General features: G+C 42.4%; 1 protein-coding gene across 1 annotated transcript in view; it reads left to right on the top strand.

The window, feature by feature from the left end:
- The window catches only part of ubxn7 (UBX domain protein 7), a 115,769-nt gene that overhangs the window by 10,992 nt on the left and 85,924 nt on the right, over positions 1–18,853 (top strand). The window contains exon 2 of the mRNA XM_060834978.1: positions 1,368–1,512. Within this exon, the coding sequence (XP_060690961.1) occupies positions 1,368–1,512 (145 nt within the window). The remainder of the gene's footprint in view (positions 1–1,367; positions 1,513–18,853) is intronic.

Here is an 18,853-nt window from a genome sequence, read left to right as displayed (position 1 = left end):
CAATTAAAATGTTAACAAAGTAGCATAGAGTTCAAAAGTCATGCAGTTATATTAAACTTGTCTTGGAGCCTACTTGGCTGCATTTAGAGCACAGCTGTGCTCTAGCTTTCGTGCTATAGAAAATAAAATGACAATATGGGAGAAAGTGCACATCAAATTCAGTGGGCAAGTAACAGAACTGAGGCACAATTATTGGGCAAAATTAATTGTGATTCTGTTAAGTAAATGAGAAAACAGCCAGGTAATTGCTTAGAGAATTTTAATTTTAATGTAATGAATGGATTAGACAGAACAGATGTGGAGCCACAGAGGTCTACAACACATTGAGTCTGCATTGGTCAAAAAAAAAGTACCTATCCATTCTAGCTCTTCATCCATAGCCTTGAATGCATTGGAATCATAAATGCACATTGAAATATTTCTTAAATGTTATGAGGGTTTCTGCCTCTGTCATCCTTACAGATAGGGAATATGAGATTCTTACCAGCCACTGAGTGGAAAAAGAAGTTGTTCACATCTCCTCTAAATCTCCTGTCCCTTTAATCATTCCCCCCATCATTGATCCCTCCACCAAGGAGAAAAGGCCTTTTCTGTCCATCCTTTCTGTGCCCCTTGTAATTTTATATATTTCAATCATGTCCCACCTCAGTGTCCTCTGTCCCAAGAAAAATAACCTCTATCCATCCATCTTTCTTCATAACTGGAACTTTCCAACCCTGCTAACGTCCTGATAAATCTCCTGTGCACCCCCTCCAACATAATCAAATATCTCCTATTTTTTCTACTTGCGAGAGAATCAAAAGTTAGTAAATAAAAATGCAAGATAATTAATAAATCCAGCAGGGAATTGAGGAGTAATTTCTTCACCTAGTGGTGAGAATGTGAACTTGTTATCTCAGGAAGAGTTTGAGATAAATCGCTTAGACACTTTCAAAAGGAAACTGACAGGAGAGAAAGATATAGGATACTGAAAAGCTGCATGTAATGGACAGAGTTGCAAAATTGTGCAAAGTATAAATGCCAGTGCAGACTAGTTGGGTTGAATGGCATGTTTCTGTGGTGTATATTCTATGTACATGTATGTAATGCTGAGGTGCGTACTGGTACTCACAGATGTCCTACTAGCAATTTGAGATGAGACATGTCAGTTCATTAAGATTTTCATTGGTTTGTTTTTTTTTTAACCGTAGCATACTGGTATTAATGACACTATTTTAATAGTTGCAACACTAAAATGAAGTGGCTTACATTTATATAGGGTAATAGACTATCTGTATACCTATAAGCAGTTTAAACAACACATGCCATTAACGTTAGGTATGATGGTGGATACCTTGAGCTCTCTAATAAGTTTTTATGTGATTTAGGTGCCAGTGAAAGTGTTGGGAAGCACATATTAGAAGCATGCGGCAACAATCTGGAGATGGCTGTCACAATGTACTTGGATGGTGGTGGAATAGCAGAAGAGCCCAGTACCAGTACAGCAGGGACATCAAGTAGACCGCCTCCACAGTATGTTCTGGTTTATTTAATATGGTATTTCTGTTTAGCTGAATTATCTTGATTTTTGGGCTTGGCTTATGTGCTACTTGAAATTTTGTACACGGCACCTCCAAACCTGCACATCCATCTCTGAGGCTGTCTGGAAAAGGGAACTTATGATTATGTGATGCTTTGTTACATTATTGAAACATCCCAAAATGCTTTGAATGCAATGAAGCTTTGCATTTTGTAGTGTAGGTACTGCAATGCAGGCAAATGTAGCAGCCATCTTATATATGATAGAAGACAACTGCTGGTTTAGCTGTTTATAGTAGCATTGGATAAGAAAAGGATTAGCCACTGGTGAGGAAGTCCAGAAGGCTGGAGGGTGACGGATGTGGTGCCATTATTTAAGAAAGGTGATAAGGAAAAGCCAGGGAACTTTAGACCTGTGAGCTTGACGTCAATGCTGGGTAAGTTGTTGGAGGGGATTCTGAGACTGAGTTTTTTGAAGAAGTGAAGTAGAAGATTGATGAAGGCAGAGTGGTGCACATTATCCATATGGACTTTAGCAAAGCATTCATCAAGGTTCTGCATAGTAGACTGGATATAGAGGCATAGATATGTACAGCACCAAAACAGACTCTTCAGTGCAACTTGTCCATGCCAACTCGATAGCCTAAATTAATCTAGTCCCACTTGCCAGCATTTGGCCATTTTACCTCTAAACCTTTCCTATTAAACCATCCAGGTGCCTTTTAAATGTTGTAATTGTACCAGGCCCCACCACTTCCTCGGGTAGTTCATCCCATGCATGCACACCCTCTGCTGAAAATGTTATCCCTTGGGTCCCTTTTAAATCTTTCCATTCTCACCTTAAATCTATGCCCTCCTGTTTTGGGCTTCCCTACCCTGGGGAAAAGACTTTGACTATTTGCCCTAAACATACCCTTTATGATTTTATTAACCTCTATAAGGTCACCCCTAAGCCTCCGATGCTCCAGGCAAAATAGCACCAGCCTAATCAGCTTCTCCACATCGCTCAAACCCCCCAACTTCCTTGTAATTCTTTTCTGAGCCCTTTCATGTTTAGTGGCATCTTTCCTACAGTAGGAAGATCCAAATTGAATTTAGTATTCCAAAAGTGGCCTCACCAATGATCTCACAAAACATGACCTCCCAACTCGTATAAACATTGCACTGACCAATAAAGGCAAGCATACCAAATGCCACCTTCACTGCCCCATCCACCTGTAGCTCCACTTTCAAGGAACTATGAATCTGCACTCCAAGGTCTCTTTGTTTGCCAACACTACCGTGCCATTAAGTGTATAAGTCTTGCCCTGATTTGCCCTACCAAAATGTAACATCTCACATTTACCTAGATTAAGCCTCACCTTCTACTTGGTCCATTGGTTCATTTGTTCAAGGTCCCATTGTACTCTGAGGTAATCTCCTTCGCTGTCCAGTACCCCACCAATTTTGGTATCTTCTGCAAATTTGCTAACCATACCTCCTATATTCACACCCAAATCATTTATATGAATGATGGAAAGCAGTGGACCCAGCACCAATCTTTGCAGCACACAGCTGGTTGGCAAGATCACATCACATGGAATCCAGGGAGAGCTAGCCAATTGGATACAAAGCTGGCTTGAATGTAGGAGATGGAGGGTAGTGTTAGAGAGTTGACTTTCGAACTGGAAGCCTGTGACCAGTGGTGTGCCGCAAAGATTGATGCTGGGTCCACTGCTTTTTATCATTTATATAAATGTTCAAGGTTTGTGCGAAGATTTGTAGCTCGGGTGCTCGTTGTTGTGGTTCTGTTCGTCGAGCTGGAAGTTTTTGGATGTGAATATAAATAATTTGGATATAAATGATTTGGATGTGAATATAGGAGGTATGGTTGCTAAGTTTGCAGATGATACCAAAATTGGTCGTGTAGTGGATAGTGAAGAATGTTAACTCAGTGTACAATGAGACCATGATCAGATGGGCTGATGGATTGAGGCTTAGCATATGGAGTTAATTTAAATAAATGTGAGTGTTGCATTTAGCAAGGCAAATCAGGACAAGAGTTTTACACTTAATGGTACAGTCTTGGAGAGTGTGGCTGAACAAAAACCTTGAGGTGCTGGTTCATAATTCCTTGAAGGTGGAATCACAGATAGACAGACAGGGTAGTGAAGAAGACATTTGGTATGTTTGCCTTTATTGATCAGTGCACTGAGTACAGGAATTGGGATGTTGTATTGCGTTTGTACAGAGCATTGGTTAGGCTGCTTTTGGAATATTGCATGCAATTCTTTCTCCTCTCCCTGCTATAGGAAAGATTTTGTGAAACTTGAATGGGGTTCAGAAAGGATTTACAAGAATGTTGCTGGGACTGGAGGATTTAAGCTATAGGACGAGGCTGAATAGGCTGGGACTGTTTTGTCTAGAGCGTTAGAGGCTGAGGGGTGACCTTGTAGGGGTTTATAAAATCATGAGGGGCATGGATAGGATGAAGAGCCAAAGTATTTTTCCCATGGCAGGGAAGTCCAGAGTTATAGGCCAGAGGTTTAAGGTGAAAGGGAAAAAATTCAAAAAGGACCTAGGGGCAACATTTTCATGCAGAGGGTGATGTTTGTATGGAATGAACTGCCATAGGTAGTCGTAAAGGCTACATTTAAAAGGCACCTGGATGTGTACAGGAAAAGGAAAGCTTTGGAGGGATATGAACCAGATGCTGGCACATGGGGCTAGCTTAATTTCAGATATCTGGTTGGTATGGACAGGTTGGACCAATGAGTCTGTTTCCATGTTGTACAACTGTATGACTCTATTATCGCATGGGCTATTAATGCAGTAGTATAGGACTCTGTGTTGTCATTAGAAGTTATGTCCACTTGAACAGGCAGACGATGGCCTCAGGTTCAGGATTCACATGAAAGATAACTTCCAATAATGGATTGCATCACTTGGTCCAGCAGGGTGAAGATCGGCAGAAAGCTTTTTAAATAATCACTCATTCATTTTTTTTGTAAATATATTTATTAGCAAATTTTTTTTAACTTTACAAACATATAAAATTATTGAAAAATACAATCAATAACTATTATCAGTATAATAAAAAGAAAAAAAAACACAAATTACAATACTACTGTATCCTGACTATTAACCTACCCTCTCATATAAAACAAACCCTAATACTGTGCAAAGCAACACCAAACAAAAACAAAAAAAACCCACAAAATACAGAGCAGCTATGCCTGGCGCAAAACTCCCAAACAAAGGAACGGGAGCATTGTATGTATACCCTTATTAACTCAGGAGACCTCCTCCGGGGCCGAGGGCTTGATAAATCTAACCATCCTGGTTAAACAAACACCCTAGTTAAGACAACTGACAAATCTATTTCCAAATAACTCAAGTAGGGCTGCCATGTCTTATAAAAATGGTCTGTTGTGCAGTGCACCATGTTTGTAAAAAAGTCCAAGGGAATGTGCTCCATAATTAATTTCTGCCATCCTAGCAAGCCCGGTGGGTTCTCAGACACCCAGTTCATCAGAATATTCTTCCGTGCACAGTATGCAAGAATATTAAATAGTTTCTTCTCATGCCCGTCTAAAGATGGTAAATTTGGTAGACCTAAGAGGAGAGATATCGGGTCCATTTTGACTTCAGTCCTCAATACCCTCCCTATCTCTCCTGCTACAGCGCTCCAATAAACACGGAGCCAGTGGCATGTCCAGAAGCAATGGGTAAGAGTACCTCCACTTAGTTTACATTTGGGCACACTGAAGATGCCCCTTTTTTAAACTTTGCCAGACGGTCTGCTGCCAGATGAGCCCTGTGCAGAACTTTTCACTGCATAGTGCATGTCCTATTTCAGAGTATTCTCCCATGTTTCAGAAGAGATCTCCACTCCTAGCTCTTACTCCCAGACCTCTCATAACCGGTTAATATCCTGCCAGGCCCTGCCACCCAGCAAGCGATAGAGGGCACTAACCAAAAGGATGCTTGTGGAGCGGAGCAACAACCTCTGTATCAGGCTTATAGGGCTTGGTGAGAAGCATAGTCGTCTTCTGGATGAAATCCCTAACCTGAAAAAAAGGAAAAGATCTCTGCTGGGTAACCTGTATTTGCAGCTCAGTTGCTCAAAAGACATCATAACCTCCTCCTCAAACAGGTTTCCCAAACAGGAAACTCCTCTTGTTGCCCATAGTTTGAACCCTGAGTCCATCATCCCTGGTCGGAACCCGGGCATGCCAACTAGATGTAAGTGGTGAAGTCTTGGATAAACAACCCTCACTCTGATGCATCACCCTCCATGCCTTGACTGTACTAATGACAATGGGGTTCCGGTCCATAACTGTCCTCATCTTATCCATGAACAATAGGTTAATAAGAGGGCACTTTGCTTGGGAGGCCTCAATATCCAGCAATATTGAGTTTGAATCGTTACCTACCCAATCGCAGACAAAGGACAGCAGGGAACTCAATTGATACCTCCTGATGTCTGGGAAATCAACTCCTCCCCCTCCTTGAGGCAACTGCAATTTAATAAGTTTGATGAGGGGCCACCCACGATGCCAGACAAAGGAACCAAATTACCCCATAAGCTTCCACAGCGTTGACCTGGGAAACATTATAGGGAGCATACGCATGGTATAAAGCAAACGAGGAAGAACATTCATCTTAATGAGAGATATTCAGTCCAGCCATGAAATTGGAAGAGCCTCCCATCTCTGGAGATCTCGTCAATATTGTTGAGCAAGTGAGCAAAGTTAGTCCAAAATAACAGATCAAACTTGGGGGCAATAAAAATGCCTAGGTATTGGAACCCTGCCCATGACCACTTAAAAGGGAACTTAGGGCCACCTTCAACTTCTGGCACATCCTTAAGGTTCCCCAAAGGCATAGCCTCCGATTTTGCAAAGTTAATCTTATATCCTGAAATAGCCCCAAATCAATTGATACATTGTATCAAATGAGGTACAGAGGTCATCGGGTTCAATTAAAAACAGGAGAACATCATCCGCATAGTGTAGTCTTGTGTGTCATTGATCCCACATCTGGAGCGGTTATGTGGATGTTCTGACGGATGGCCTCTGCCAGCGGTTCTATCACCAATGTAAACAACAACGGTGAGAGGGGCAGCCTTGCCGACTACCCCGACCAATCCTAAAATTTACACGCTTCACCCAGTTGGTGATGACCGTGGCCTGAGGGTGGGGATATAAAACCTCCACACACCTAACAAAGACTCCACCCAACCCAAACTGTTCAAAGACACAAAAAAAAAGATACGGCCATTCCACCCGGTCAAATGCTTTCTCTGCATCTAAGGAATCATTGCTGACAAACTTGGACCACATTCAGCAACTTTCTAATATTATTAGAGGACCTACGGCCCCTTATAAAGCCTATCTGGTCCTCTTTAACAATTTGGGGCAAGACCCTTTCCAATCTCAGCACCAGGATCTTGGATAGCATCTTGAAATCTGAATTTAATAGAGATGGGCCTATATGAGGCACAATCCTCAGGAACATTCCCTTTCTTAAGAATTAAGGAAATATTAGCTTTTCTCAAAGATGGTGGTAGGCATTCATGCATGTAGGAGTGATTGTACATCTCCAACATTGCCCTTGACAGAATCTCTATAACCCCTTATCAAACTCACCCAGAAGACCATCAGGGCCAGGCGCTTTCCCACTCTGAAGTTGCCTAGCTGCCTCCTGTATTTCCTGAACTGTCAAGGGGGCATTAAGGAGAGAGGCCTGTTCTGAGGTTACTGCTGGGAGGTCCAGGTTCTTGAAAAAGGTCTCCATTTTTGCCCTCCTGTCTTTGCAACCTTCAGACCGATAAAATTCAGAGTAAAAGCTCTGAAAAGCCTTACTAATCCTTTTAGCATTGTATGTAAGGACTCCAGCGCTGTCTCTGGTTACAGTAATGGATTGGGGAGCATGCTTTTTCCTAGTCAGATACTCTAAATACTTCCCTGGCCTATCCCCATATTCGAACAGCCTTTGTCGTGCAAAAACAAGTTTGTTCTTTGCGGTTTGTGTCAGTATTGAATTCAAGGCAGTCCGAAGGGCCGTGATCTGCTGTAGCTTAGTCACCAAGCATCACACAAAATGTGCTGCCTCCACAGCTTTCAACTGCGTCTCAAGTAGACGCTGCTGTTCCTCCTTCTGTCGTTTCCGGCAAGCCGAATAGGAAATAACTAAACCCCTAGCAAAGGTCTTAGCAGTCTCCCATAGCATAGACAGACTACTAACCATGCCTGAGTTGATAGTCAAGAATTCCTGAAACTCCTTCAAAAAGTATTCCATAAATTTGGAATCCTTAAGGAGAAAAGGGTCCAAGTGCCAGTGCCGCAAACCTAGCCGCTGCCGAGTGATCAGAGATAGCTATATTCCCAATTTTACATAATCGAATCCAGAAGAGCTGAGGGAGCCAGAAAGAGCTGAAAATGTGTTGCTGGAAAAGCGCAGCAGGTCAGGCAGCATCCAAGGAGCAGGAGAATTGACGTTTCGGGCATGAGCCCTTCTTCAGGAATCCTGAAGCAGAGCTCATGCCCGAAACGTCGATCCTCCTGCTCCTTGGATGCTGCCTGACCTGCTGCGCTTTTCCAGCAACACATTTTCAGCTCTGATCTCCAGCATCTACAGTCCTCACTTTCTCCTAGGAGCCAGAAGAGGTCAATCCTCGTGTGACATTTATGTGGGTTTGAAAAAAAGGTGAAGTCCCTGCGGTAGAGTGAAGACATCTCCAAATATCCATCAGCCCCAATTCCTTGCATAAGTCAACCACCTGCTTGGCCTGCGAAGAAATAGTTGGGGGCCCACAAGACATCCTGTCCACTGTCGGATCCAAAAGACAATTAAAATCCCACCCCCGCCCCCCCATAATAATGTGCCATGTTCCGAAAGCACTAATCAAAACTTTGAGGGGATGCGCCGGAGGACTGTAGACATTTAAAATGCCATATTCCTCCACACATATCAGGGCTTTAAGTATCACAAACCGTCCTTGCTCATCTTTCACCTGTTCTAATAATGTGAATGGAAGATTTTTCTGGTTAAGTACCGCCACTCCCCTACTTTTAGTAGTAAAGGATGAGAAGAATATCCTGTCATAACCCCCCTGTTGTAATTTCAGGTGTTCCCCATTATCAAGATGGGTTTCTTGCAACAAAACGATATCGACCGTTTCCCTCTTAAAGCTAGAAAGCACTTTTTCCTTTTTAACAGGCAAATGACTTCCCTTAATGTTCCAGGTGCACCATTTAATAAGACGCTTAGCTACAAAACCCTTTCAGACACCCTTGAATCCCTCGGTGGGAGAGCCCCGCTTACAAAGCGCCGCGCATAAGTTAATAAAGACTCATAGAATCAAAAAACTATATGTACAAAAACTTCTCTGTCATAACTAGAAACAACTATTACTACCAAAAAACTACAAAGAAAACCAACTATAAAACCTTGAATGGAAGACTATTCCCTCTGCCCATAGGGGGCACTCACTCTACTCATCCCCCCTTCACAGCTCCTTCAAACCCGGACAATATGCCAGCCTTAGCAAACAAGGAGATGATCCTTAAATCAACAGAAAAAAAGACAAAGTCAGGATGAGCACTCCACCCATCCCTGGTTTCATGTCTTCCTACTTGTGACTAAAAGAGGAGCAGAACAAATAAAAAAAGGGTGAGAAACAACAAACAACATCCACAAAATTTCCCATCAGAAAGTTCAGTTATTAAAAAAATAGGAACAACTTATTCCAAAGTCTTTTCCCTCCTTTCCAAAAAGGAAATTATTAGGGAGAAAGAAAGGAATAAAAAAAGGAAGGGAAAACATGGAGAAAGATAGAAAAGAGAACAAACGTTAACCGTATTCTTCAGGCCAGTCCGTGTATTTTAAAGTGTCCAGAAAGTTCTTAGCTTTATCCACTGAGTCAAATGCATAAACTGAGTCCGCGTGGCTGAAATGTAGCCCTGCGGGGTATGTCATGGAGTACTGGATGCCCAGGTTCCTCAGCCTCTCTTTAACTTCATCGAAGGACTTCTTCTTTCGAATTACAGCTGCAGAGAAATCCTGGAAAAACATTATTTTTGACCCGTCATAAAGCGATGCCTGCGGATCTTTTCCCAGGGATCTGGAGGTTTCTATGACTTTTTGCTTGTCCTTATATGAATGGAAGTGCACTAGGACTGAGCGGGGGTGCTGCATCGGCCCTGACCTGTGCACTGTAACCCGATAAGCCCTTTCAATCTGAAGCCTGCTGGACTCGATGTGAAGGCCCAAAAGCTTCGGCAGCCAGCTTTCAAAGAAGCTGACTGGCTGCTCACCTTCAGGGAGCCCGACAATTCGGAGATTTATCCTCCAACCTCTATTTTCGAGGTCATCAATAGGTATCGCATGGCCTGCACCTCTCGCTCCAGCACCTGGGTCCGACTGGATGAAGTCTCCATCACAGCTTCTGAGCCCTTAGTTCGACCCTCTACCTCCTCCAGTCTCTCCCCAAGGCCCTGGATCTCCTGCTCATGCTTCTGCAGCATGGATGCGATAGGTTGGACCTGGGCACGAATCTCCCCATGGATCTCCTGAATTGCAGCCCCAATTTTCAAGGTAAGTCTCTCCATGGCCGCAGCCCCATCCTGTGAGTTTGTCAGGTCCCCGGGGGGGGGTCAGGAGAGGCTGCTGCTGTTGCTGCTGTCTCTAGTGTGGTAGGTGCTGCAGGGGAGTATCCTCTCTGCTGCTGTTTGCTCGCTCCTTTTCCCTTCGGCATCCTTCCCACTCCCAAATATTAACAAATATGTGTTCTGTAAAGTTTTAAACTAATAATTCCACCACGTAAGTTGGCCAGGGATGACACAAAACCCCAGTATGCCTTGGCTGTTAGGCAGAGCTGTCCACAGCAGTTCTACAGAATCGACACTATCTTGCCAAGTCCACTTATTCATTTTAGTGTGCTATTAAATGGATTTTAATTTATTTAATATTAGTTGCCCAATACTTGAGCTATATGGGGCACTTGCTGTTTATTGATCGATTGAGAAAGAGGTTTCATGCACTGTCATCTGGCATCTTTGTTTGTATGCCTGCCTGCAGTATATGAACTGACCTGATAAAGACCAAAAAAGCATGGTGGTCAGCCACTGAGTGTTTGCACATGAGATGCTGTTGGACAGGATGTTTCAGCCACCCAACATCAGCATCTGAGTTGGATTGTAGTAGTAGTTCAGGCAACTGCTGTTGTTATTTCTTTAAGAAAGTCATGACAGTGCTGTGAACCCATGTGATGTTAACCATCTCAGATCCTCCATGTACTGAATGCATTTTACTTGCAGAAAAGTGGAGCAATGCTTCTGTATGCTTGAGGAATGGATTGGAAGAGGTTGGTTCTGCAGAGTCCAGGCATATACTTTTCTATCCATTTTATTTCAACTTACAGATCACAAAACCCTACCTTCTTCCTCAAAGGTACATCCAGTTCTTAGCCAATTATCCCTTAATTAACACATAATCATCACTCGTTTCCCAGTTCCATTTGATCAAAAGCGGAAATGATTAGCAAACCATTAAGCTAGAAAATCAAGAAAAAGGGTCCCATTCAACTGTCCAAGAAATTGCAATTTCATGAGATTGATGTCAATGCACAAAATATGTAAAACACAATTGGAAAGTCAGATTAATGACTGTAGAGCTTATGATATAAAAAAATGGATATTATTGCTTAGACTGGGAAAGTTTGAAGTAATTTAACTTGGATTCAAACTGGTCCTCTTTTTAATATTTTTGGTTGCCAGTATTGAAGATTTGGACTGGTGATCGGGAATGCAATCTCAAAATCTGCTGATGACGGCAAAGGAGGGAATTTGGCTGACATTGAGGTAGACTATAAAAGACCACTGAAAAGTAAATTTTATGGAAATATAAAATGGATAACTGTTCTACGTTAATGTGGAAATGGGAAGTCAGTACATTTTGGAATAAAAAGGCAAAGAATAGGAAGGGAAAGAATCCACTTAGTTCCTGGAATCTGTTTTGCCATTCGGTGGCTGATTAGTGACCTGACAGCATATGGCCCACCTTTGCTATTGTCTAATACCTTTGGGTAACCTAATCTGTCAGTCTCTAGTTTTAAACCAGCAGATCATTTACTATTTGCTAGAGTTCCACACTTTGTAAACGCACTTCCTAGTTTCAATCCTGAAAGGTATCGCCCAAATGTTTGTCTGTGACCCACAGTTTCTCCAGCTATGTTATCAGTTACCCACAGTTAAAGGGTGATCTGATTAAAGGTTTCAATCTAAATTTTGAGGAATACAGTCCTGGTTTATGTTGAGCAGTGTCTGTGGAGAAAGAAATATCTGACCCTTTTGTCAGAATTGGATAACAGGCTGTGACAAGTTTTAAGCACGTGCAGGGACAAGGGAAGAGAAATAAGAAAATCTCTGTGACGGCCTGAAAGACAATACGAATGCAATGCACAGAAACATTAACAGGGAACCTGATGATCAGAATGATCAGAGGTTGTGATCTGAAAATGGTGAACTTGATATTGAAGTCAAAGGCTGTAAAATCTTGGAAAGATAATTGTTCTTTCAGCTTCTGATGAGCTTCAGTACAGGAGACCAGGAAATGAGGTATCAAGAGTGTGGTGCAGAATTAAAATAACAGACTACTGAAAGTGTAGAATACCTCTGTAGACTGAGCTAACTTGTTCAGCAAAGTGCTCCTCCCATCTAAGGGAGGCAATATCATGAAGAAAATAAATATTTTAAATTGAAATAAGAACAAGTAAATCATTGTTTCATTTGGAAAGTATATTTGGCTGTAGATTGTGGAATTGCACCAGAAAGCTCTGGCTTTGGAATGTGCTAGAGGACTGGAATAAGGTGATGGGAAGACTTAACTTGGGTGTCAAAGGGAATGGTTTTTAGAATTCTGAAAATGGAAGGAAAGGTGTGCTTGGTTGGGACAGCACACTTGATGAAAGTGATGGTGGATGACTATCAACTGTGCAGGCTGTTGGGAAGAAGGGTTAGAACAAGAACAACTTTATCATATCTTTCTCAGGGAAGATAAATTGAGAATGAAGATTTGGAAATTGGGGTGGCCAGAGGTGAGGTTTCTGTCAACCAGGTTAAAGTGGGGTTCTTTGTTGAAGAGAACTGTTCACGTGTGTTGGTTTAATCATGGCCTGGTAGAACTAAAGCGTAACTTCTAGCCCCTTGTAGTCCAGTCCTTTAGATATAACAAGCAGCATTTCATAACTTGTAACCGATTGAAGGAGGAAGCCAGAAGTCAATCTTTTCTTAGATTGAGTTTTATTGATAAAATTAGACATTGCAAAAAAGTGAAGAGAGAGCTCAGTTGAATATATACATTTTCCATGCCATGTTAATTTGCCATTCTACAACTATGTGGCACAGTCTTAAACCAGAAGTCAATTTACCTTATCTCCCAATATCAATATATCCTTCTAAAAAAAGCTGAATCTGCTTTTTTTGCAAAAAATTTATTTTTTTGCATGGACCATACTGTATCGATGCACCAAGTTTCAGTAAAGTCCAGGCACTGGTTTTGAAACTAACTGTTTACAAACAGCAGTATTGCTGCAAACAGCTCTGCCTACCTTTTTGTAGTTGGGGTAACTTGTATTGTTCTTACCTCTTCATGCCAGCACCAGTATCAATAAGTGTTTCTCTTCTTTGATTAAGCAGTTAACCAATGGAAGTGTCTTTTTGTACATGTTTTTAACACACTGCTTTTGAAATAATTTAAAATAAAAACTAATTCCTAAACTATTCTTTAACTAAGCGCTGTAACAAATGACAAAACATGGAAAGAAATTTATCAAGTTAAATTAAAATATTATTTTGGACGTAGTTAATGCACTCCAGCTTGCAGGGTGAACACAGGTTGTTGTAGATTTCACACGTACGTATGGACATTGCTTGCTTTCTCTCCAAACACACTCAGGTACAGACTTAAGCTCTGAAGAGGGCAGGCACTGAGGAAAAATGATCCCCCTCGATTGCCTGTTTCCTGGACCTGTTTAGAGCCACTTTGGCCAGAACCTGGACCAGCCTGGCAACCAGACCCTTCGATTAGCCTCTTTCCCCCCTCTTTACCAGGTGGCCAAAGAAAGCAGCCTCAAAATGTATGAAATGTTTCATTTTAAACAATTGTTTTTAAAAAAGATGTGCACAATTAATTATTCAATGAGTGCCCTGCACCATATATACTTAAACTCCATTGGCTTCCAGCACTACAGATACCAGTGTTCACTCAATGAGATACCAAGAAATGGTTGGAGATGCTGGATACTGCAAAGACAGTGGGCCCTGACAACATTCTGGCAATAGACTAAAGACTTGTACCCCAGAATTTGCCATTTTCCTGGCCACGCTCTTCCAACGCTGTTACAATATTGGCATCTACATGACAACATGGAAAATTGCCCTGGCATGTCCTGTAGTACATAAATTCATAAGATATAGGAGCAGAATTAGGCCATTTGGCCCATTGAGTCTGCTTTGCCATTCAATCATGGCTGAAGTGTTTTCACCCCCATTTTCCTACCTTCTCCCCATAACCCTTCAACTTAATGCCAATTAAAAATCTGTCTAACACCTCCTTAAATATACTCACTGTTCCAACATCCACCGTACTTTGGGGTAGGGAATTGCACAGATTCACAATCCTGTGAGAGTAATAGTTTCTCCTCAACTCTTTTAAATTTGCTACCCTTTATCCTAAAGCAATGACCTCTCGTACTAGAATGCCCCACAAGAGGAAGGATCCACTCCACATCTATTTTATCCACACCCTTTATCATCTTGAATACCTTATTTGATTCTCCCCCAATCTTTTAAATTCCAGAAAGTATAGTTCTAAACTGTTTAGTCACTCTTCATACGACAAATACCTTGTCTCTAGGATCAATCTCCTCTACTATTCCTGTATCCAAGTTATTAGTGTAGCTTATGAATAGCTGGGTCGCAAAGACTGAACCCTGTGCCACCCCAGTAGTTACTTTTTGCTATCCAGACAAAATAAATTATCCTGACAGTATCTTATGTTCATCAGCCAATCACCTATCCAAGCTAATAAATTGCCCCTAATCCCACATGATCTAACCTTGTGAATTAACCTTTTGTGTGGCACCTTTAGGGCAGCACGGTGACTCAATGGTTAGTACTGCTGCCTCACAGCACCAGGTCCCAGGCTTGATTCCAACCTCGGGTGACTGTCTGTGTGGAGTTTGCACATTCTCCGTGTGGCTGCGTGGGTTTCCTCCCACAGTCCAAAGATGTGCGGGTCAAGTGAATTGGCCATGCTAAATTGCTTATTGTGTTAGCTGTATTAGTTGGAGGGGGGGTGAATTACTCTTTGGAGGGTTGGTGTGCACTGGTTGGGCCGAAGGGCCTGTCTCCACACTGTAGGGAATCTAATCTAATCTAATTTTATCAAACTTCTTCCGGAAATTCAGATATAATGCATTTACAGGATACCATTTTCCACTTTGCTTGTTACATCTTCAAAGAACTCTAGCAAATTAGTCAAGCATGATTTGCCCTTCCATCTTTTTGAATAAGGACGTTATATTAGCATTTTTCCAATCCATTGGAACATTCCTAGGAATCTTGGAATAGTGTAACCAGTGGATCTGTTATGTCCATTGGTACTTCCTTTAATGCCCTAGGATATAGGCCATCAAGCCCGGGGGACTTGTCTGCCCTTAATTCTAATATTTTACTGCGAGCAATCAACATCAATAGGGGCAATATACTAAGTTCTACCCTTTCTATTTCCTCTGACTTGCCAGTTCCAATAGGAATGATACTATTGTCCTCCACCATGAAAACTGAGACAAATATTGATTGAACATCTCTGCCATTTCAGTGTTCCGGTTTTATCTTCCAAGGGGCCAACATTCACCTCAGTGACTCTCTCTTCCTTTTTATACCTATAGAAGCTTTTGCTATCCTTTTTGATATTTTGTGCTAGTTTTCTTTCTTAATTTACCAGTGCTCTTTTTATTACTTTTTTAGTATCCCTTTGTTTATGTTTGCAAATGTTCCAATCTTCCAACCTGCTACTGGCATTAGCAAAATGATAAACCTTCGTTTTTGATTTTATATTGTCCTTGACCTTCTTTCTTCCTCAGTGGGATATATTTTAATTGTGTGGAATTGAGTAACTCCTTAAGCAACTGTCGCTGCTCATCCACTGTCTTGCCTTTTAGCCTTTCTGCCCAATCTACTTGGGTCAAATCTGTTCTCATGTCTTTGTCATTTCTTCTGTTTAAATCCAGAACACAAGTGTGGAACTCCACTTTCTCACTCCCAAACTAAATTTTGAGTTCTATTGTACTATGGTCACTACTCCCTGGAGGATCCTTAACTATTATGTCATCAATTAAGCTCTCCTCATGACACAACACCAAATCCAGAGTAGCCTACTCTCTGGTTGGTTCCACAACACACTGCTCCAAAATACAATCTCTAATACATTCAATGAACTCTGCCTGCAGGCTACCCTTGCCAATTTGTTCCTTCTGATCTATGTGTATGTTAGATTAGATTAGACTTACAGTGTGGAAACAGGCCCTTCGGCCCAACAAGTCCACACCGACCCGCCGAAGCGCAACCCACCCATACCCCTACATTTACCCCTTACCTAACACTACGGGCAATTTAGCTTGGCCAATTCACCTGACCCGCACATCTTTGGACTGTGGGAGGAAACCGGAGCACCCGGAGGAAACCCACGCAGACACGGGGAGAATGTGCAAACTCCACACAGTCAGTCGCCTGAGTCGGGAATTGAACCCGGGTCTACAGGCGCTGTGAGGCAGCAGTGCTAACCACTGTGCCACCGTGCCGCCCGTGGCAAGTTAAAATCACCTAAAATTATTACCATACTTTCCTCGCAAGCCTCTTAATATTTCCTGGTTTATACTCACTCACAGTAACATCCTCCTGTCCCTGAACACAGGCCAAATTCCAGTTAGTTAGCCTGACTGTCTCCTGAAACTCAGCATCCAGGTGACTCTCCCTCTCCCTAATGTGTTGAATGTCCGAAGCTAAGAATTCAGCTCATCAGCTCTGTACCTGAAAAACAGGACAAATCCAACTGAGCCAATTACCGCACACTCAATCTAATCTCATTGGTAAAGTGTTGGAAGGTGTCATCAACTGCGCTATTAAGCAGCACCTGCTCAGTGACGGGTTTGGGTTCTGCCAGGACCACGCAGCTCCTGACTTCACTACAGCCCTGGTTCAAACAGGAAAAAGTGTGGAATTCAAGAAGTGAGACGAGATTGACAGCCTTTGATAACAAGACCGAATTTTGCCGAGTGTGGTATCGAGGAGCCCTAATAAAGCTGGAATTGATGGGTATCGGAGGGCAAACTCTCTGCTGGGTGCAGCCACACCTGGCACATTAGATGGTCGTGGCTGTTGGAGGTCAGTCATGTCAGCTCCAGGACACACTGCAGAGGTTTCTCAGGGTCGTCTCCTAGACCTAACCATTTTCATCTGCTTCATCAGTGATCAGAAGTGTGGATGTTCACTGATGATTGCGCAATGTTCAGCACCAGTCATGACTCCTCAGGTACTGAAGGAGTCCATCCCTGTCGTAGGAAGGATATTATTAAATTGGAGAGGGTTCAGAAAAAATAAATTACCAGGATGTTGATAAGACTGGAGGATTTGAGTTATATGGATAGGCTGCGACTTTCACTAGCGCGCAGATGATTTAGAGTTGATCATCCAGAGGTTTATAAAATCATGAGGGGCACAAATAAGGTGAAAAGCAAAGGTCTTTACCCTAAATGGGTGAGTTCAAAACTAGGGGATGAATTTTTAAGGTGAGAGGCGAAAGATTTAAAGGCACCTGAGGGCAACGTTTTCACACTGAGGGTGGTTCGTATTTCAAGTGAACTGCCAGAGAAAGTGGTAGATGCAAGTACAGTTACAGCATCTAAAAGACATTTGGACAGGTACATGAATAGGATATGTTTAGAGGGTTATGGGTCAAGCGCAGGCAAGTGGATCTAATTCAGTTTGGGAAAACTTGGTCAGCGTGGATGAATTGCACTGAAGGGCTTGTATGATTCTACAACAAGATTTGGAGGATATCCAGGCTTGGCCTGATGAAGGGCTTATGCCCAAAACGTCAACTCTCTCGCTCCTCGGAAGCTGCCTGACCTGCTGTGCTTTTCCAGCACTGCACGTTTTGACTCTGACTCTCCAGCATCAGCAGTTCTCGACTTCTCCTTGGGCTGAAAGTGGCAAGTAACATTCATGCCACACAAATATCAGGCTGTGACCATGATCAATAAGGGACACTCTGACTATTATCTATAAGGGACAGTCTAACCATTGCCCCTTGACATTCAATGGTGTTTCCATCACTGAATCCCTCACTATAACATCCTAAGGATGACTGGAAACTCAACGGGACTCAACACAGCGGCCATAAGAGTCGGTCAGAGGCTCTGACTCCTCAAAGCCTGTCTACCATCTACAAGGCATAAGTCAGAAGTGTGATGGAATACTCCTCACTTGCCTGGATGGGTGCTTGTCCAACAATACTCAAGAGGCTTGACACCATCCAGGACAATGCAGCCCGCTTGATTGGCACCACATCCACAAGCATCCACTTCCTGCTCCACTGACACTCAGTGGCAGCAGTATGTACTATTTACAAACTGCATTGCAAAAATTCACCAAGGATCCTCAGACAGCACCTTCCAAACCACAACCACTTCCATCTAGAAGGAAAAGGGTAGAAGATTTGTAGGAATACCACCACTTGCAATTCCCCTGCAAGCCACATACCATCCTCTCTTGGAAATATATCGCATTCCTGCATTGTTGCTGGGCCAAAATCCTGAAATTCCCTCCCTTATGGCATGTGGGTCAACCCAGAGCAGATAGAACTGCGATTCAGGAAGACAGCTAACCAAAACTTCACAAGGGCAATAAATGCTGGTTCAGCCAGTGATTTCCACATCCCGCAAATGGATAAAAAAAATACATTTACTGTTCCATTAGCCTTCGATTAATTTCAGCACTTGTTTGGGAAATACAGAAGATCTATGTACATGGATCACTCAGTCTCTTTAAACCATGCCTGTTTCCAGCATTTTCCCACTAAAAGTTGGATCTAAGTATTTTTAGGTCTAAAGTATCCAGACTGGAATCTGTTTTTAGGCCTTGTATTTTCATCCTGGCAACTCACCCAGCCTTGCTCCCACTTTCAATTTTGCATCCTCTACCACCATTGATCTCCCTCAGCCTACCAAGTACCTAGGAGACATTTAGCTTACTAGACATGTTGATAAGTGGATGAGGAAAAAAATCAC

The sequence above is a fragment of the Hemiscyllium ocellatum genome, chromosome 13 (genome assembly GCF_020745735.1).
Source record: "Hemiscyllium ocellatum isolate sHemOce1 chromosome 13, sHemOce1.pat.X.cur, whole genome shotgun sequence".
NCBI lineage: Eukaryota > Metazoa > Chordata > Chondrichthyes > Orectolobiformes > Hemiscylliidae > Hemiscyllium > Hemiscyllium ocellatum.
This window is presented reverse-complemented; position numbering and strand designations above follow the sequence as displayed.